The 22,118-nt window shown below is 42.0% G+C and overlaps 1 protein-coding gene across 9 annotated transcripts in view; it reads left to right on the forward strand.

The window, feature by feature from the left end:
- The window catches only part of TENM3 (teneurin transmembrane protein 3), a 605,325-nt gene that overhangs the window by 550,390 nt on the left and 32,817 nt on the right, over window positions 1-22,118 (forward strand). For 5 of the 9 annotated variants that reach the window (XM_060001336.1, XM_060001335.1, XM_060001339.1 and 2 more), the window contains 5 exons: window positions 993-1,242; window positions 2,310-2,330; window positions 9,915-10,147; window positions 11,427-11,581; window positions 12,374-13,248. In XM_060001336.1, the coding sequence (XP_059857319.1) occupies window positions 993-1,242; window positions 2,310-2,330; window positions 9,915-10,147; window positions 11,427-11,581; window positions 12,374-13,248 (1,534 nt within the window). The remainder of the gene's footprint in view (window positions 1-992; window positions 1,243-2,309; window positions 2,331-9,914; window positions 10,148-11,426; window positions 11,582-12,373; window positions 13,249-22,118) is intronic. The other 4 variants (XM_060001337.1, XM_060001340.1, XM_060001338.1 and 1 more) reach the window with 2 other exon arrangements.

Below are 22,118 nucleotides of genomic sequence, written 5' to 3' on the forward strand. Positions count from 1 at the left end.
TGCATATGGAACAATAAGAGCTGACCATCCAGTTACATCAGAGCAAAATGGAACCAGTGATCTATGTATAAAAATGGTAAATGAATAGAGTTAGAATCTCCACTCAAATCCAGTTTCTAACTATGAAAATATTTCCTTGGGATTTTCTCTCAGGTTTTCACTGCAGACCGAAGTAGAGCAGACTGGCATTTTGTCTAAAAGCCCAATTCGCTTTACGTTATAACTGCCCTTCCCAATCTTGTCATGTCTGAAATCTTGACTCGTTGCATGCACATGCATTCTCAGGGCAGGCTGAAGCGTAAGCAAGAAGGATACTCTTCAGCAGTATAGTAGTATGTTGGAGGTTTGATATATATTTCCTACCTCTGTTTCCTATAAAGTGTATTTAACTTTTTAAAAATCAGTGATAAACTCATAAAGAAGAAATTCATATTTACGGTGCCCATTTTTATTAGTTGGATTAATATAGAATGTTTTCGACATCCTGTAACAATTAGGCAAACTTGCAGTTCCCTAAAGAACATTGTGTAGAGATGGTTCTCAAACTCGGTTGCACATTAAGAGCATCTGGAGAGTTTTAAAAAATCTCAGTGCCAAGGCTGCACCCCAAATCAATTAAATCAGCATCCCTCAGGGTGAGATCCCAGCATCAGTAGTTTTTACAGCTCCCCTGTCAGTTCCAGTGTGTAGCCAAGTTTGAGAATCACTGATGTTGAGAATTTGGGTTTTTACGTTTTCTTGTTAGTCCTTTGTTTCTTCCACCAGACGTTCTTTAATCCGGAACAGACGGCATTTTTTGATGTATCCTCTGTATCTTGCCACATAATATCTTACACTAGGTAACTGAATGGAGTTCTTTCCAAAAGCACTTTAGATGACAGTTTTCCCAGTCCAACTCGAAAAGGCAGTGAATTGTGGTTCCTAGAGTGAACACGTTTGCTTTTCATCTCTGCTCCTTTCATCTTAAGAAAAATGTGTTTTCTCTCTTCTAGGTATACTGTACAAGGGAAACGGAGAAAACCAGTTTATCTCCCAGCAGCCTCCTGTCGTCAGCAGCATCATGGGCAACGGCCGGAGGCGCAGCATCTCGTGCCCGAGCTGCAATGGTCCAGCTGACGGGAATAAACTCTTGGCCCCAGTGGCGTTAGCCTGTGGGATCGACGGCAGCCTGTACGTGGGGGACTTCAACTACGTGCGGCGGATGCTCCCTTCCGGGAACGTGACGAGCGTCTTGGAACTGAGGTATGTCTCTGCGTAGCTCGGGACTTTGATCAGAGCTAAACATGCCTTTATTTAAAAAATTTTGAATCTAACGTACTGATTCATTTATTTAAACGTACCTTTCCAGTGTTTACAATTCTCCTTAGGAAGCAGTTAAATTCTTGGTTAAAGGTAAGAAAAGCCCAACACGTATATGTTGTGCCGAAAAAAAATGTCATGAAGAACCTAGGGGTAAGGCAGGAATAAGGACGCAGACCTCCTAGAGAACAGACTTGAGGTTATGGGGAGGGGGAAGGGTGAGCTGTGACAGGGCGAGAGAGAGTCATGGGCATATACACACTAACAAACGTAGTAAGGTAGATAGCTAGTGGGAAGCAGCGCATGGCACAGGGATATTGGCTCGGTGCTTTGTGACAGCCTGGAGGGGTGGGATAGGGAGGGTGGGAGGGAGGGAGACGCAAGAGGGAAGACATATGGGAACATATGTTTATGTATGACTGATTCACTTTGTTATAAAGCAGAAACTAACACACCATTGTAAGCAATTATACCCCAATAAAGATGTTAAAAAATAAAATAAAATAAAATAAAAAAAAAAAGAAGAAGACTATGAAGTCACCCAGCGTGTAAAACGTCGCACTGATTCCAGTGAATTCTCTGTACTCCAATAAGCCATCTTTGGAATAACCTTATGATATAGGTTGTCACTCTTTTGTTTCACATGCGTTGAAATTAAGGCATAAAATATTTTCCTACAGTATTGGGACATAATAGCAAACCAACTAAGCCTATAACTTTCAACTAGAATATTGGATCTTCAAGTTGGGTTAACCCATCAACCATAATGCCAATAGTTAAAGTAACAAGTTGCTGTTTTTGCATTGTTCATTTAAGTGTGATGATCAAAATCATCCTATTCTGTAAGTTATTTGAGGAACCTTGACCTACAAAATTCATTTCCAGTGTTATTTCTGCTTAAGTCAGCAATTTTCCATAAAATAATTAAAATCTCGGTATTCAACTCATGATACAGAAACCTTTTCTAACTATGCTTTTTTCTCCGCCTTTTTTTGTCTGCTTCCACCAAGAAATAAAGATTTTAGACATAGGTAAGCATCTTGCTTAAAAGTTATTGTATATTTTTGAATGTCCTTTTTACTTTTCAATGTGACCATCTGACATTGTTTTCTAAGAACATTTCATCATGAGAGAGGAAACTCAGTATCACAGAACATCTAAGGAATGAAAACTACTCAAATGAACTACTATTATACAACATCTTGCAGCTCCTATTGTGCAATTTATATTTTCAGGTTGGCTAACAAAGTAAATTCTGTCACAAAAAAATTAGTATAATGAACATCTCTATGTAACAACAACAAAAAACTCTGTAAACTTCAGTTACTGACTCTGAGCCGTATAGAAGAGAACATGTGAAGCACAGCTGGGAGAGTTCACGGAGAGTTGAGTTGACCAATAGCCAGGGCAGATTCTGCTTTATTGGGCCCAAAGCTTATTCAATCTGGGGGATTCTGTTTAAGAAAAAGAATCTAAAAATAGTTTACTTTGGCAAATTTTTAAAAACATAAGATCGCCTGAATATGCTGCCAGGGCCCTCATTGGTCTTGGAAGGAGCCCATACAAGCGAAGGGGCCCTAAAGGTTAAGCTTTCTTGACTTCCTGGTAAATTCATTGCTGCTGCAGTTAAAACTGTGTGTTTAAAACCCATTTATGTTTTCCTAAGTTGAGAGAATTACTAGATTTGAGTTTTAAGAAGTAGTGTCTCCACTGACATTATTATGGAAGAAAAGACTTTCCTCGAGGCTAAGAATGATTATAGTCGGAGCAAATATATAGGTTCAAAAGTTTTCCAGATTCTGTTTGCTCTGTACACTTAGCTGAGAAGGTACGGGGCAAGCTTGTATAATATATGGACACTTTTGACTGAAAAACTTTCCTCAGGACAGCAAAAAAAAAAGGGAGAAAAAATATGTTTGCAAGTAAAGCTAGCCAAAAAAAGGAAGACATATTGGATACGCTAAATGTAGTTTGGCCATTAAAATAACTAATAAAATGATATTAGATAGAAAAATTAGTGATAATTTATGTGACGTCCTTGAGATGAATAAACCCACATGACTCAGTTAAACTGTTGTGTAGAGATTGACAACTAGGAAATTAAAAAGTTCTGCTGAAAGATGTGTAGCTGTCGCATATCGGTACGACCAGGCCTGGTCCTGAGACCTTTTCCTAAGCTCCCCCATTGATCTTATGCTACCAGCTAATAGCCCAGCCCATGCAAAAACTAACACGGAATTTCTCCGGACTTCTGAGCCTGCAAAGCTCTGCTTTTAGAAACCACAGCAGAATATCAAACTTTTTCTGGCCTTGCCTTCTTAGTAACTGTGGAGAAAAGAAGACAACCTGGTGTGTGCACCAACTAAATGCAAAAACACTGGAGGCAATACAGAAAGCCCATCAAAGCAGCCACCTTTTAACAAGCCGGCCTGTTCCATGCCAGGTACGGTGCCAGATACACGGTGCTGCAGACCCACATAACAGCCCTTCCGGGTTACACAGGAACTGACAGAGGCTCAAGGAGGTTGTGTATCTTCCCCAAGATACATAACTAAGAAATGGGGAGCAGAGATTTGAATGCCTCTAAAACGTGTGTTCTTTGCACTATACCACACAGCCAGTTTTCATCTGTCCAAATGGCCAGGTTTCTATGGGCTAATGCCCTGGGTGTGCAAAAAGCTAGATTTATTTCACAATCATTTGACACATTACCTAGAACTATCATCTCTCTGGGAAAACATCTATGAGGTTAGAGCTACCTTTTTTATCAACAGTACTTTATAAAATGAACTCATTACGTACTAACGCGTGCTGTTCGGCAGTGATACTCATTGTAACCCGTCTCTCATGATTCTCCCCTGTACGTTATCCTGGCTGCGAGTGGGTGCTTGCATTTCCTTTATGCGCCATGCATGTAAAATAAACTGGTTTGGGTTTTAACTTGATTTCGTCTTTATTAAGTCAGTGTTAACTGATCGCTTACCATGTGCTGGGCTCTTGGACAAATTGTAGTGTGAGACAAAGTCCATGCTCTCAGAACTCCCAATCTAGTAGGGGAAACAAGATGTGCATGTAATGGACTGAATCACATCATCAGTGTCGTTCTTTGACGCTTCATCACATCCGTGGCCTGTCCTGCGAGAGTAACTGTACAGGAAGGGATTCCTGGGAAATGGGAGCGTGGGTCGGAGGTTTCCCGGAAGGTGGGTATTTGCCGTAGCTCTAAGGTGAAGTCTGCTTACACAAAACAACCAGGAGGAAGGAGGGCAGTCATGAATAAAGTGAAACAGGGAGGAGCCCAAGCTGACTACCTGTTGGATCTGTTTCTTTTACCTTAACCCTTGCTTCCCGTTGCTTTTGTTCACTGAAAGGATACTGTCCATACACAATGGCCTGCCCCGGGGAACCCTGCCGCTCTGCCTGAATGTTAAACCAAAGTGTCTTTGTTCAGGGGAACGTCCGGACCCTGCCCACCTGCGGATGGCTGCAAGAAAGGAGAAATTAACACATCCCCTCCCCCAGGCTGGCCATTCCAGGGGATATTTCCAAAACTTGGGGCCTTTTTACTTTACTTCCTTATCTCCGCCCCGTCACTGTGCTATAAAAGAAACTGGCATCCAAAGCCCGAAAAGATGGTTATTTGGGGACTGTAGCCTGCCGCCTTCTCGGTCTGCGGCTTTCCCAATAAAGTGGTATCCCCTGCCTCAACACAGCATCTCCGATTTATTAGGCTGTCATGCGGCGAGCAGGGTGAGCTTGGACTCGGTAACAAAAGAATATAGAGTAAGTCAACTTACGTGCTCAAAAGAGACGAGCGGGACATGTTCTAAGAGGAGCCCGATCCACTTCAAAATTATAATTTTGATAATATCAAAATTACCATATTGGTAATAATGAGAGACACGGGTAGAAAGGCAGGTTAGGGTCAGAGAGCTCAGGGCCTTGGTAGCTCTAAGGAGGTCCTCTTTATGCTTCTTCAGACACTCTGTGTTCCAAGTGCTGTGGTACCGTTTCCAGCTAAAAGGATGAAAGTGCTAATGATATCTATTCTGTAGCTTGTCCTTTGCACATATTTCTCAAGTGTAAGAAGGTTGAATTATGACAAAATAAATGAGCAAATCTAGTCTGCATTTACCACCGGGTCTGTATCTAACTGAGGAAGATGCAGAGAAAGCGGCTTGGTAGTTGTGATGATCCAGGCAGTTCAGGGTGAGCTAAGAATCAGGCACAGTAATGTAAAGGCTCTTCACTTGATCTCAGTTTCTTTGATTTTGCTGCTATTGGTCACAATCTCAATGTTGTCATAAACCTTTCTGAAATGAAACTCCCAGTCAGTCACACAAGAAGGCTATTGTACTTCTGCTGCATAGAGATTTCCCCCCATTTCCTGCACCCCAGCTGCCAGCGGCTGACCCTTTGCAGTCATCATAGCCTCCCGTGTTCACAGATGTATTACTGATCTAAAAGCTCATCACCCGTTTGTACCACCATCCCAGCCTCTCCAGGGCTTTGGCTTTTCAGGAAGGCAGAAGGACAAGAACCGCTATCAGAAAACTCTGTGCTTAGATCAGCTGTCCTTGAATCCCAGACGCGTCGCACACGTGGCTCAGAGCTTCTTGCCACCAGCCTGGCAACTGCAAATTTCCAAACTCACTTGTCTTTTCTTTTAGAGTTTCAGTACAGATCCCTTCTTTCATTTAGGGAAGGCTGGGACCCAAGAAGCAGCTCTAGGTTGCCATAGCAAGCTGCCCTGCCGGCAGTGGATGCAGCTCTCGATTCCTGCTATTCTGTGGGGAGTATTTCCAGGAGCGAATTCTCTTCTCCAGGGCCACGTGCTCCTCCACATTTGTTCTTCTGGACAGTAGAGTTCTCTGCGAGATTAGAGCCTTCACTTGGTGGACATCTTTCAAGCCACTGGCATATACTGCTTGATTTAGAAATTTCTGTGTCCTCAAGGAAGGAGTGCTTCAGGACAGGAAATAGCAAATATAAAGCACCACTTTGGACCTTCTCTTACTGCTGTCCCACTGGGATAAAAGTTATGCCAGTAAAGGCAAAGCTTATGACTCGAATGTCCATTATTTTTGGACCAAGAAAACTCATGCCCTATAGCTGAAGAGAGTGCCACTGCTACTCAAGCAACCATCTCAGAAATCTGTTGTTTTTTCTCAGAATGAGGGACATCATGAAAAAGGGTGCATTCTTCATTTACCTTTATCATCATTGCTCCAGAAACAATTCAAACTGGATGTTTTAAGAAGGATCTGCGTCGTTTTAGTAGTTTAGGTGTTATAGTATAACAGCAGGACCAAGGAAACAAATTTGAACGTATCCAAATTTAGAGAATTTTTTTTCCTTGTTTACATTTTCAGAAGTCAAGTTATAGTTTAGTTAACAGTAATTATTACACTTCTACACGGGCTAGAGTTACAAGGCAAAAAGATGTAGCAATGTAAGAGGAGACAGGATACAAGCCGTGTCAAGAATAGCTAGGGGGGCTTCCCTGGTGGCGCAGTGGTTGAGAGTCCACCTGCCGATGCAGGGGACACAGGTTCGTGCCCCAGTCCGGGAAGATCCCACATGCTGCGGAGCAGCTGGGCCCACGAGCCATGGCCGCTGAGCCTGCGTGTCTGGAGCCTGTGCTCTGCAACGGGAGAGGCCACAGCAGTGAGAGGCCCGCGTACCGCAAAAAAGAAAAAAAAAAAAAAAAAAAAGAATAGCTAACGCTTATTTTTTTAAGCATTTAAAAATTTTTTAAATTTATTATTTATAAATTTATTTTATTTATTTATTTTTGGCTGTGTTGGCTGCTGTGCGCGGGCTTTCTCTAGTTGTGGCAAGCAGGGGGGCTACTCTTTGTTGCGGTGCACGGGCTTCTCATTGCAGTGGCTTCTCTTGTTGCGGAGCACAGGCTCTAGGCACACGGGCTTCAGTAGTTGTGGCACGTGGGCTCAGTAGTTGTGGCTCGCGGGTTCTAGAGCGCAGGCTCAGTAGTTGTGGTGCACGGGCTTAGTTGCTCCGTGGCATGTGGGATCTTCCCGGACCAGGGCTCGAACCCGTGTCCCCTGCACTAGCAGGCGGATTCTTAACCACTGCGCCACCGGGGAAGCCCAGCTAATACTTACTGAGTACATACTGTGTGGCAAGCACTGTTCTAAGGATTGTACTTGTACTAGTTCATGTAACCCTCTCAGCGTCCTATGAAATCTGCATTATTATCACCTTTACAGATAAGGAATCTGAGGTCACACAGTTAGTGATGCAGCTAGTGTTCAGACCTAGGCAATCTGGTCCAAAGGTCATGCTCATAGCTATACAACTGGCAAGAAAATAAAATGTATGTATGTATATTTACAACCAACCGTACAATAATTAGTATGTAATCAGGAGATAGGAAAGACTAAAGAATCTCTCCCATGTCATGTCTTCCAAAATAGACCCAGCTTGACTGAGTTGCAGCTGTGTCACCAGCTATATATACGTACCTGGAAGATCAGCTCTGTCAATATCAGACTGATTATAGGGGGGGGAAAAGCCTCTATAAAATTGCTCTGAATGTTATACTGATATGTAACTTTTCACTTCATTACAGAGTAATAAACTACCGCACTAAGGAACACCATATGTCTCGTTGCATTTAAAACTTCAGGCTTCGGGACTTCCCTGGCGGTCCAGTGGTTAAAGCTCGGCGCTCCCAGTGCAGGGGGCACGGGTTCGATCCCTGTTCAGGGAACTAAAATCCCACATGCCGTGGGGCAGCTAAGCCCGCCGCACCTCAACAAAGAGCCCACGGGCTGCTATGAAAGATCCTGCAACTAAGACCCGATGCAGCCAAGAACAAATAAATACCTTTTTTTAATTTAAAAATAAAAATTAAATAAAATTAAATCTCAGGCATGAACTTATAAACATGATACAATAACACTGAGCATGGCAAGTTGATCATCAGCTCTAACCCAGTAGTTCTGAAGGGCTTTTATGTCAGATGGCTTTTTGCATCTCTTTATGAGTTCTTCATATCACTTTTCACCCTTTTCCCTCATATTTACACACTCAAGACCTCTTGCTCTAACCTGTTTCTTGTCACTAAAAGATATTAAAGGCTGGAAAGGAGAATCTGAAGGCGTTCAAGCCTTTGTGGGTCTGGGTGTTTGTCTACCAACATCACCGCCACAGAGCTTTCTAGAGCCCCAGAGGCCTCTACAGACCCCATGTGTGGCCAGCTGTCCCCTCTACCAACGTGAGAAACACCAGTGAACACTAGAGCCTTTCACAGCAGAGCCTTTCACAGCAGAATATCACAGCAGAGTCAAGTGCACGTGCTCACCACTTAAAAAGAAGAGCATTAAGTAGTGAGAACTGCTTCATTAGAACCTAACTAGTATTGAGAAAACTACTAAACCATCACTCAGGATAAATATTTTCATGTAGTTAGATTTATACTACATATTTTAAATATCTACATATAAAATAAATGGAAACAAGCCTGTAAGTGTGTGTGTGTGGAGAGAGAAAGAGAATGAGGATAAAATCAGTAAAACCAATTTTGTCATCGAAAGACTTGTGGAATCTCCGAGGTTCCTGCCTGTTGACACCTTTGTCAAGGTACCAAATCATTTAAACTCTTTTTAGAATTTTTTTTTTCAGAAGGCAATATTTGCACACAGTACAAAATTACATTCATTCCAAGAATGTGGTGTTGAGTTTATGTAAGGGGATTACCTTGCAGTTTCAACTATGTGTCATAATTTGTCCATTCCTTGCTAACGTTGGTCTTAACCGTTTTTACAGGTAACGGGACATAACATATTTTACATCTGCACTAATTTAGCTTTATAAAACTGAGGTACTCTGTATTGTGAACAAATGTCTGTATGTCACCAAATTCATAGACATGTTTTAGAGCAGCTTAATTTGCAAATTTTAAAAATGGAAGTGATGAACCCAGCATTCTGACTCAGTGCGTTAGGCCACTAAGACTGCCTCCTTCTCTTGAATGGCCTCATTTTAGTATTTAACCCCATAGCTCAGAACAGACGTTGTCACTGCGTCAGATTACCTTTCTGGATTCCAGTAGAGCAACCCAGACAGACACAGCACTACTTTTTTTTTTCTTTCAAAAGAAGTAATTTTTTTGGAGCCAGGTGGTTTTGGTTTGATTGCAAGAAAAGACAGGAGATTTCCCTACCGTGAGATGCAAGTAAAATCACTAGTATGTTAATACTTCACTGGTGAGTTTGGTAGAGACACCCGTCCCCTGGAATAAACTTGAAGCCTATCGCTCAAAGGCTGTATGTTAATGGCTTTGAATTGAACCAGAAAGATTCCGAGAACTTGCTTCTTTGTTTCAGGCTGGAAGCATGTTGCCTTGTAAAGGTGATTCTTTTTAAGATGGCCGTTTCCTAAATTGTTAAATCCTCGGCAACAGACAAGGAAGGAAAGCGGTCACATTAGAGGTTGCCACCAATTCTTCCAGCCGTTGATCCGGGGTGGGGGGCTGGGGGGAGGGTCTCGGTTTATAATTAGTTTCTCATCAACTGTTTTATTTTGCTTTCAATTTCTGTGTTTTAGGAGTAACTTTCTTTGTGATGTTTATGTATCATCTTTCTTTACAGCAGCAGCCCAGCTCATAGATACTACCTTGCAACTGATCCAGTCTCAGGGGATTTGTATGTTTCTGACACTAACACTCGCAGGATTTATCGCCCGAAGTCACTCACGGGTGCAAAAGACTTGACTAAAAATGCTGAAGTGGTTGCAGGGACAGGAGAACAGTGCCTTCCTTTTGATGAAGCCAGATGTGGGGATGGAGGGAAGGCTGTGGAAGCCACACTCATGAGTCCCAAAGGTACTGGCATTTATCAATTTGAGGATTTCTTTTTATTAAAAAAAAAATGTGGAAAATCCAGTTAGTGCCTGATTGTGTTTCATGCTGCGTCTAATATTTTACCCTCAGCTGTGTTCTGGAAAAGGCTGTTTCACATCTTTTAAAAGCTACTTAGTGTGAAACTGCTAGAATCCTAAGTTGATTTTACAGTAAATATTAGGTTCTTGGCATTTTTTGTCGTACCATTTTTTTCTTTAACTTTTGAAAGAATCAAGCAACTACCCAATATCATTCAGGTGGCATCCTGTTCAACTTCAAGGAAGTATCTGAATTCTTTTTTTTTTTTTCCCATTGTCCTGGAATTTCTTTGTCATGAATGAGTCCCAGGCCTCCTTAAAAGCCATCACTGGGCTTCCCTGGTGGCGCAGTGGTTGAGAGCCCGCCTGCCGGTGCAGGGGACCCGGGTTCGTGTCCCGGTCCGGGAAGATCCCACGTGCCGCGGAGCCTGCGCGTCCGGAGCCTGTGCTCCGCAACGGGAGAGGCCGCAACAGTGAGAGGCCTGCGTACCACACACAAAAAAAGCCATCACTGAGCAACCCTATTAGCTCTCACTCAGTTTGGAGCTATTAAACTTCAGTTTCTATGCCATGGGAAAAAATGCTTGCTGTGAGGAATTTCTGGAGGTAACAAGGGCTAAAATTCTATGTGATGAAGGTTTCTAGCTTTTAAACCAGTCAGGACTGACTCCTTGCTCATGTTTTATGCCATTTATTACAGTGTTTTTTGGTTTGAGGCTTTGTGTTTTTTGGGGTTTTTTTTTTTTTCATTATAGCTAGATACTATTATGTGAACAAGGACTGGAAGAAAAGTATTTGTTGTGCTGAGTTATTCATACTAGCAAATTTCATTGTAACAAGGTCAATAAAACACTAACCTTGGCTAAGATGTGTTTTTGGTAGAATATAAAGTCCAGTGTAACAGAATAGGACCTGTTTCTATAATTTATAGATGACAACACTGTACAGTCTTTGTATTTAAAACACAGGTCCTACCTATATGATTCACACACGAAGGACAGATTCTTACAAATTTCAGTTCTTTATTACATTTTACACTTATACGTAACATGAATGCCTATGTTGGGTTTTTCCTAATGTGTTTGCAACCTGCAGTCTTAACTTGCTGTCTACTGCCCATGTTATCACTGGGGTTAAATGTTGAGTTTCGTGATGGGCCTGAACATTTAATTAAAATTAATCACTTTTGAAAGATTAATAACTGTTACTTCTCTTGGATACAGGAATGGCGATCGATAAAAATGGATTAATCTACTTTGTTGATGGAACCATGATCAGAAAAGTTGATCAGAATGGAATCATATCAACTCTCCTAGGCTCTAACGATCTGACTTCAGCCAGACCTTTAACTTGTGACACGAGCATGCACATCAGCCAGGTAGTGAAAACATTACGCCCAATTGTCTGTTTTTCTTCTAAGTGACTTGATTTCCTGTGTCAGTACGCTATGATGACACTGTGTTAAACCGCGCGTGGCATGGGCATCAGTCGTTGTGGTAGAGCCGCTCCACTAGAATGTGTCTCAGGAGCTAATAATGAAAAGTTATCTTCTTCTCCATCTCTGCATTTGAAGAATTCAGTGAGATACAGAACAGTTATCACTAAGAAGTGCTAATCATTTGTAGTAAAATACCAGTAAAGTAGCAGCATGCAGGTATTCCAAAAAGAACAAAACAGCTTAAATCTCTAATCTTTTGATTGCGTGAGGTCCTTAAGTAGTAGAGAGAACCCACTAGGGTTAGTCCTCAGGGACTTATATTTAGAATTAGAAACTTTACTATTGGCCTGATTAAAAACACAAGGGAACAGTAATGTATTCATAACCTAGAAAGCCCCGCACTGGGTGATTGTTACTGCTAAAAAGAACAAGTATGTTCACATCTCATTGATATGTGTTAACTCACTACTTATGATTCATTTGCTATTTGGCTAGAACTTGCAAATCTTTCAATGAGCTGCATTTTTAAATAAAATTTTATTTCTTACATTTGTCTCCACTCAAAACCTTTTAAGTTTATTTCACTGTATATATTTTAAAAACAATTTTTAAACAGTTTACCAAATCAATGGTAATTTCCCCAGATTTCCCCAGTGAATTTCTAATTTACTCTTCTGGCAAATTAACAGCAGCTCAGTAACTGAGTAACCAGACCATTTCTTTTTTATGAAGGTACGTCTGGAATGGCCCACTGACCTAGCCATTAACCCTATGGATAACTCCATTTATGTCCTGGATAATAATGTAGTTTTACAGATCACTGAAAATCGTCAAGTGCGCATTGCTGCTGGGCGGCCCATGCATTGCCAGGTGCCAGGAGTGGAATATTCTGTGGGCAAGCACGCAGTTCAGACGACCCTGGAGTCGGCTACTGCCATTGCTGTGTCCTACAGTGGGGTCCTGTACATCACTGAAACCGACGAAAAGAAAATTAACCGGATAAGGCAAGTCACCACAGATGGGGAGATCTCCCTGGTTGCTGGGATACCGTCAGAGTGTGACTGCAAAAACGATGCCAATTGTGACTGCTACCAGAGCGGAGATGGCTATGCCAAAGATGCCAAACTGAGCGCTCCGTCCTCCCTTGCCGCCTCTCCGGATGGTACCCTGTACATTGCAGACCTAGGAAACATTCGGATCCGGGCTGTGTCAAAGAACAAGCCTTTACTTAACTCTATGAACTTCTATGAAGTTGCCTCTCCAACTGATCAAGAACTCTATATCTTTGACGTCAATGGCACTCACCAGTATACTGTGAGTTTAGTCACTGGCGATTATCTGTACAATTTTAGCTACAGCAATGACAATGATATTACTGCTGTGACCGACAGTAACGGCAATACCCTTAGGATTAGACGGGACCCAAATCGGATGCCAGTTCGAGTGGTGTCTCCTGATAACCAAGTGATATGGTTGACCATAGGAACAAATGGATGTTTGAAAAGCATGACCGCTCAAGGACTGGAATTAGTTTTGTTTACTTACCATGGCAACAGCGGCCTTTTAGCCACTAAAAGCGATGAAACTGGATGGACAACATTTTTTGAGTAAGTAAATCAAAATTCTACTCTGATTATAAAATACTGTGATATAATAATGTAATCTAAAATAATAACAGTATAATCCTTTTTCTGTTTATTTGTTCGTTTTTATTGAAGTATAGTTGGTTTACAATGTTGTGTTAGTTTCAGGTGTACAGCAAAATGATTCAGTTATACATATATATATATATATATATATATATTTGTTTTTCAGGTTCTTTTCCATTTTAAGTTATTACAAGATATCGAATATAGTTCCCTGTGCTATACAGTAGGTCCTTGTTGTTTATCTATTTTATGTACAGTAGTGTGGATAATAATAGTACAATCTTAAGGGCAAGTGGGATTCAGCTTTTTGGGGGGCCTGGAGCTTCTGTAATTTGGGGATCCCTTTTTCTGGAAAAAAAAAAAAAGACAAAATTAGACTCAGGGTCTTGGAAGGGACCCAGGCAGGTGGGGAGCCCTGAAGCTTAAGTTTCATTACCATCGAGGTCAATCTACCTCTGCTTAAAGATTAATTTAATATTTTACTTCATCCAGACCTAATATATTGGCAGCAAACTTTTGGGGAAACGTACTGCAGCCTTGGCTTTAGGCAAAAGCTGTTGGGGCTTATATTTGCCCGTGTGCTAAAGCTGACTGTCTGGGGAGCTGTCACTGAAGGGAACCTTTAAATCATTTACAATGACCTGGCTGAACCCATCAGCACCACAGATAGAAGGGCTTCACTTTGTATCATCAGTGATTGGAGAATCTAAACTCCACCTATAAGGACCTTACCGCTAAATGCAAATGAAATAGCTGGTCACTCTGAAAGCATATGAAAACGTAGAAGGAGCGTCCCGCTGGGGTATTCTACTAAATTTGTGGAGGCGTGGCCCAGGCAACGTGCTCTTTGAACAGTCACATTTTGTGACTGTGTAAAGTCACTTTCCATACTTGTTCATTCCACTAACATTGCACAGATCATAAGGGGAAATCAGATGTGCAGAGACGGCATGCTGACCAACGCAAAACACTCCTGGAAATGAATATTGAGTTCCTTCGTGGGACGTTCTCGATGAAATGCAGAAGCAAATGTACTTTCTGTAGGAACACAGCTCCAAAATTATGAGAAGAGTCAGTAGAAAAAAATGATCCAATACACAAATATTTTCCATACAACTTTTCTGGAATAGAACTTACACATTAGGCTTAGTTCTCCTGTACCTTGGATTGCTTTTCTTTTTTTCACAGATTCCCTTTTCATAAAATGAATGTTACCCAGCAGCATGATTTTGTCAGCGGAACAAACCTTTGCAATTGAATTACATTAAAATTCTGTTCTTAGCATTCCTTTTGCTCATTTTAGGATCACAATAGGAAAGGAATAAATTGGAAGTTAATGGCAAGCACTTCCTTTCAAAGTGATAGCAGGCTCTGTTGCCAAAGAGGTGAAAAAAGAGTACAGTAAAAATGCTCCCATCAGATGAGACTGGGCAGGAGAGCTGCTCTGATTATAAGATCTTCAGGAAATGATGGTGGCATTTGTAGGGTTTCGGTTTAAAAGCAGGGGCGAAAATAGAGAAATAAGGTTTTAGTACAGTCTAGGACTCAAGCTCTGCTCTGTGAGCCATGTTTGAATGTGTTCTTATTTGTTCCCGGGAATTGACAATGCACAGAAGTTCGTCACGTGGGTTCCTACTGACGCATGGACTTCTGCAACACGCATACAGGTTCACTAATGACCTACAATGAGAAATGGATATACTCCATTGGTGGAGTTGATGTGGGATAGTATAAACAAATTTGGGATTTTTACTTTTTTAATATTATGGTACACAAAGAAGACACATTTCTCTAGTACTAAACACTCTCCAAGAATTTCAGACTTAGTGAAAAATCAACATGACTGCTAAGGTAGAGGCTGAGTTGGCAAACCTGTCTTGTGAATGTAATGGGCAAGCACTGTTTGCAAGAATGAAAGTTTTTAATTAATTAAAATAAATCACAATGATATTTGCACTAATACAGACCCATTACACATCATATTTAAAGTATATCTGTTAAGTCTTACATCTAGATAAATTACAATAAAGGCAACTATTCCAAAAAGCATTATTGAAGTATTCCACCAAATATAAACATCATAATTATATACACACACGCATATAAACATGTGTTTGCTATAACTTAAGAATATAGTAGTTTACAGCACTTGAGAAACAGCTTTTCTAATCAAAGAAACAGAAATATTGCTTTCAAAAAAGTGTTTTTGTTAATTTTCCTTTAGATGTCTGCAGCAAAGACATGATTTAAAAATTTCCAAGAGACATTTGTGCACTTTGCAAAACAGTGTATTACTGTACAAGACAGGAAAAAAAAATAGAGCATTTAACCTAAGTAATTCAGAATCATCATATCAGAATAACAAATGATCATTTTTTTTGATCATTTTTTTCTTTCTGTACATTCTTATAATTTAGCTGTGAATGAGCAAGGGTCCACCCTTTCTAAGGGTGAGAAACATTAAAACACGTTCAAAAGTAAGTGCGTAAAGGAGTGTCATCGTCAGGCAGCCCCTCCGAAAGCACCCTCTGGATTCTGACAGAGTGGCCCCTTTCTGTCTGTGTAAGTCTGAGATTGTTGATGGACACACTCAACCCCCCACCTCTACTCGTCAGAGCCTTGACAACAACAGTTTCTGCTTATTCTGTGCTGACTCGGATATATGAGACTGGATGTGAAGGTTCTAGAAGAGCCAGAGGGGACTCTGAATCCCTGTCAAGCTTCCTTGGTGTTTGTCGTTACTAGTGAGCTGGCAGACTCCCAGAACCCTAGTACATGTCTGTAATATTTCCCCTCACGTTCTTATAGTACTACATGTCTAATTTAGACCTTTTAAGGGTACTTGGTACTTTCGTAAAGAAGGGATGTGAGAGGTTTGACAATGGTCACAGTTTTACCAAAACCACAAGGAGATTATGGGGGAAAAAAAACACACTTCACAGTTGAAAAACACCTGTTTTCTATGACTTTTGTGACAGTAGTTCCTAGATCTGTTACATGCTGTATCTATCTACGTACAACTACCTTGCAAAGAAAGATTAAACTTTTCAGCCCAAATTCCCATTTGTATGTGTCCAGCTTTCTAGCTAGCCTAGTGTCTAAAAAGCCTTGAGATTAAAGCTTTATCGGATAGAAACAGATGGGAGAAGACCTGGGATCAATAAATGGCCTACCAGTAAAAAGTGCCGTCGCTGCAGTTTCTACCAAAGAAATTTTAAAAGAGAATTAGCTGAAATTGCATGTTTTAATTTCACTTCTTTTTTTCTTAGTGCAAACTTTCATTTACCATCAGCATGTCACAGTCTTGCGACATGTGTGTCACAGAACGTACAGAGTGAAATGTGAAAGTATTTTCTAAAATGCAAGCTGTGCTATTATCTCTGTAGCTCCCACGGCTCCTGGGAGCTTGCAGTGCGCGTAGAACGCTCCCAACAGCTATTTGTTGAATGAAGGAGTAGAGGAGTTCACCTGTGGTCAGGTGAACGGTTATTTATAGAGAAGAGTCTGATGAAACCTAGAGCTGCCTCCGTTGGGAGAGTATCATGTGAATGTTTGCCTTCTGAAACAGTTCAGACTTTTCCGTAGCAAGAGTTAATGCTGAAAATATTAACACTTCTCATTTTTGTTGTTGATTTTTTGAAATATATTTACCTACTATTACACATTTACTCTCTTTTGCTTTATAAAGTAAGGACTTCCTCAGTTGACCTTGTTATTACAATAATTAACGAAAATTAAAACTTCATACTGGTAGCACTTTCTTCTGAAATGTTGGGATTAAAGAGTTAAAGACAGAAAACATTTCCCATGCAAATACAGTTTAAGTATACTGTTGCCCCTGGTAACAGGAAGAATGGCTCTAGGAAAAGGAAACGCGACTCTCAACTTGAGATTCTCATCAGTCACCAACAAAATAGGGTGACTTTCGGGTTCACTGGTAGTTTGCAAAGCACAAGAAACCTTCATTTCAGAAACTAGAGATACCGTCTTTGGCACAGCAATTTCTCTCCGTGTTACTTGTGATTTTTGTGTCCCTACTGTGATTTGTTAGGGAAGTGGCCAGTGTTCTTAGACATGCTACAGACGGTGTGATAGGAAGACAGGTGTCAGGTAGTTTATAACTCAGCTCTGAAATCCCTGAGTTAGACTAATATGTTTCACGAGCGGAATAATTATTTGTTGCTAATTGAATAAGCCATCTTGCCTCAGACCTCCTCTTCCGTTGAGTTGCTGGGCGGTAGAAAGGATGTCCATCTGGCTCTGGTGTCCCCTTGTCTGAGGACCCTGTGATGAGCCTACTTACCCCCTTCACTTAGTATTAGGGAGTATTTTGTGCTGGTCTTCATACCATTTTCAAACAATTATCACACGTTATAATTCCTTAGCTAGAGTAATTCCAGGGAGACCCAAAAGATCTTACTTGCTAGAAATCTATTATTTAAAAAGTTCATAGCCAGAGCGAAACCTCAGTTCTTCACTTGAATGCACACAAAAGCAAACCCAGTGTATTGAACTGGGCAATTGAGTCAAGTATTTAATGGCTAACGGCATTTCACAGTTCTCTGCTTGCTCACCCCGTAAGCTACAAACCGTGCGGGCACATCTAGAGGCTCTTCTGTCTGCTTAGAGAAGACAGCGTGGAAAAAACACCTCTGAGTTCTGGCTGACGTGTACGTGCACACAGCCGGGCGGTGACAGTTTTCTATCTTGGGACTTGGAATATTTGGGGCTTTATATGCACGGGGCTGACTGTGGTCTTTCGTGAGCTCTATTCAGATTCACGGAGCAAATAAATGAGTTTCAGCTCTTACACATTCACGGAGGTGTATATGGGTCTCCAGCTTCTCATTTGGGTGCTTTACTGTCCCTCATTCAAGCTGAGCAATTTCAGAACGAGCTTCTTAACCATTTCTTTATAATGAACGTAACCCCGAGCCCACGACAGATCCACAGCTGCCACTGACATCAGTTCCGATCGTCTGGGAGAAGATGGAAAAGGGCATCTCAGAGAAGGAGAGAGAGGCAGCGTAAGGCGTACCTGGGCTTCAGATCCAGAGCAGTGAGCAAGAAGCGCAGGGAACCTAGGAGAACTCAGTGGTGATTATTCCCGGTCGGGGAAGATGCGTGCGGTCCCCTTGACACTGAATCACGTCTAAATAGCTGGGCATCTGTGCCAGGCTGTGTTCTCTTGGTGTGTGTGTGTGACTATAATAGCTCATGATGTTAGAGAAATCACAGAGGCACCTTCCATGGGACGAAACTGAGAAGATAGCCTTTCCCTTGGTAGGCATCTGACATCAAACCCAGAAATTCAAACGCTGAAACCACGTTTCATTGCTATTTCTGCCCAAAATTGCATTAAAAACAAAGCAACCCATTTTACAAATACATTTCTAAAACTGATGCCCAATTCCTCTCCTTTATTTTCCTTTTTCCCTTTCTTTCCTCATGGAAGAAAAAATTTGCTGCATTAAGGATGATTTTAAGAGATTTTATCAGCAGATCACTTAAATTCATGGGAAAATGCTGTGGTTGATTTCCATTTTTGCTGTTTTGTTTAATTGTGTAATAATTTTGCTTTAAGTTTGTAACCAGAATGTATAGTCCCAGGGACATCAGTAAAAAAAAGTGTGTAGCCAATTGAATAATTGTACATTTTTGTACATTTCAAACACTAACCTGAACGCTACTAAGGCAATGCTTTTACTAATGCTTGATTTAATCCAATTTTCTTCTGCAATCTAGTTTTAAGTTAGATGACCTGATAGCATCATATCTGGGTGTGTCAGCAACTTCCCTTACACAGTGGTTATCAGATGATTTACTTACTCTAAGACCAAGTTATATACACCAGCCATTTTAAAGGGTTGTCTGATAACAGGGCAAGAAATCTACACGGTGACAACTGGTGAAAGGGAACTTTACTATTTTATAATCACAGAACTGAAGATGGACAGTTGGGTATTTTCCAGAGACTGTCCGGCATCTCTGACTGATTCCTATGATATCAAAATAAAAGCAACCTCAGCATCCCTCCCTCCAGGCTACCCTAACTCCTAGACTCCCAGAAGAAGCCCCTTGCCTGTGTTCCAGGATCCTGGCTTCAGAATATCTTGAGGTGTCAAAGCACAGCTAACGTGGACTCTGTTCTCTTCTGGACTCCGTCCCAGGGTTGGGGGAGATGACCTAGGAAGGAGATAAGATGATTGGGGAAACCATCATCCCTGATTCCTCATAACATCCCTAGTTTCTTCCATATAACAAAGTGAATCAGCTATACATGTACATATATCCCCATATGCCCTCCCTCTTGCATCTTCCTCCCACTCTCCCTACCCCACCCCTCTAGGTGGTCACAAAGCACCGAGCTGATCTCCCTGTGCTATGCGGCTGCTTCCCACTAGCTATCTGTTTTACATTTGGTAATGTATATATGTCCATGCCACTCTCTCGCTTTGTCCCAGCTTCTCCCTCCCTGCCGTGTCCTCAAGTCCATTCTCTACGTCTGCGTCTTTATTCCTGTCCTGCCCCTAGGTTCATGAGAACCATTTTTTTTTTTAGATTCCATATATAATCTGAGGTTCTTAAAGTGAGAGCCCTAAAGGTACGAAGCAAGGTGAGCAGGCCGAGGTGGGGTGTCCAGGCCAGAGGAGAGCATTTCCTTGGGAGGCAGAGCGTGGTAGGTTTTAGAAAGAACGTGCAGCTCAGAATGACAAGAGCGCAGAGCATGTGCGAAAGCAGGAAAAAGAAGGTGGGTGGAGATCACAGTTTCCATCAAGCAGGGCTAAACCTGACCACCTGGTGATCCTGGGTGGACAGGCTTCCCATGAAGGAGATTACCAGGAAGGCAACGTGGTCCATCTGGGGACAATATAAGGATGGACTGAATGTAGAAAAGTAGGAGGCTGAGAAAAGGGGGAGAGAGGAGTTAGGAGACAGTAAATCCAGTTGGGAGGTGAAGGCCTGACCCACAGACGGGCACTGGAATTACAGAGAAGGAGGTGGTTAGTCATTAGGAAATGAAATATAACATGGTGACTGAACGCAAGAGGGGAGGGAAAGGAGAATCTGCTGACCTAGCGACCAAGTGGGCAGGAAATACAGGGAGGACGCAGGTTGGTAGAAACAGATGAGCTCTGATTTGGAAACTATGGCTTTGAGGGGACCGTAGTCCATTCCAGCCCAGCATGTGTTCGGAAACAGCCAGTGAGAACTCAGGGCAAGTCAGTTCTAGAGACGTGGGCATGGGGCCCATGGAAAGAGCTGAGCCCCAGGTGTGAATGAGATCTAGCTGGGGGGAAACGTGTGAATATATGAATTTACAGACTAGGGTTTCCTATGGCTCAACAACGGAGACAGTACGAGTGTTCACACTGCAGGGTCGCCTTTTCTGCTACTGGACGCCATCCCCCCGATTACTGATGCCATCAGATCTGGGCCTCGCCTTGTGTGTTACCTCCCCTTCTGTATTTGTCCCCTCTTTGCTCCCTCTTGTTCCTTAACTGCCTACGTCTGACCATCCCTCTGCTTTCCCTCCATCCTCACACTTTCCACGATATCCACTCTCTCATAAAGCTTGTGAATAGATGGCATTTTAGTCTTAAGTGTTGTTCATCTTAGATTCCCAGTCTCCCCACTACATCTATTGTTTGTCCTCCCAGTCCCTCCTTATTTCCAAATCATTGACGTCCCATTCGTTCCTTGATGCCTCTTTCTCTCTGTTCTCTATTTGCCGTCTTTTCTGAGAAGCAGCGTAAGCTGATTGGGAAAAGGCATTCGGTGTGGAAACTGAGAACCTGGCCTCCAGCCTGACTTTGTCACTTACTCCACCTGTGGGTCCGCGCAAGGCACGGCGCCCCTCTAAAATTCTGTGCCCTCACCTGCGAAATGCAAGGCTTCTTAGTAATTAAAAATTCTTGCCTGCTCTAAGAAAATGCGTGATTCTGCCATTTCTCCCCAACTTTTCCTAGGTCCCTGTCAAGGCTGATTCCTAAAGAAACAACATTTAAGAAGTTACCAGATTTCTTTTGCTAAAATAGTGTGGCGTTTCAGCCAAACCTGGTATCTATTGTGCCGCTGGTAGTCATAGCAATTTACAATAATAACATTTCTCTTTCCAAATGGGCTTCATGCTTTTATTTTAACCTTTCCAGCTTTACCATAAGTCTTTCAAATCCACCTTGTCCTCACTCACTGCACAGCCATTTCCTGGGTGGGTCTCAGTGAGTGGCCAGGATACAACGAGGAGCGCTCCGGAGAAGGATGGGTTTGTCCTCTGAGCGCTCCCGGGCCCCATGGAATCAATCAGGGAGGACGAGGGCATGCACAGTTCTGTCTGACAGATTCTTTGGAACAAAAATTTCCCTGACATCCCCTCTCCAGCAAGTCTACATTTCAAGGCCTGGCCAAGACCTGTTATCTAAACAAATAAGACGTGTCCCACTCGTTTCAACCCTCCATAGTCAATAAACATTTTCTAAGTGGTTTGACTAAGATCCTGTCTTAATGAGGGCTCACCCACAGTCTTTCAAACCACAAAGGGAACTAATTCTGGAATGTCCTGACTCAGATCCCTTTGTCTCAGGCCTGTGAATTTCAGGGCTGGTCGTTATCACTTCATCAGCTCTCCCTGATATGGTGATGACCACGGAAGGAAAGAGGCACTGGGCCACTTTTCTTGAATTCGATCTTTGAAAAATATCGAAAATAATGAAAAATGTCCTATCCACGACCATCTGTCACTAGGCTCGATGTTCAAAGTAAGGGTGGGACCAGAGGTGAGAAAGCAAAGATCTGCCTTTGTCTGTGGTCTTCTGAACTCATGTTGT

The sequence above is a fragment of the Delphinus delphis genome, chromosome 21 (assembly GCF_949987515.2).
Source record: "Delphinus delphis chromosome 21, mDelDel1.2, whole genome shotgun sequence".
Taxonomy (NCBI): Eukaryota; Metazoa; Chordata; class Mammalia; order Artiodactyla; family Delphinidae; genus Delphinus; species Delphinus delphis.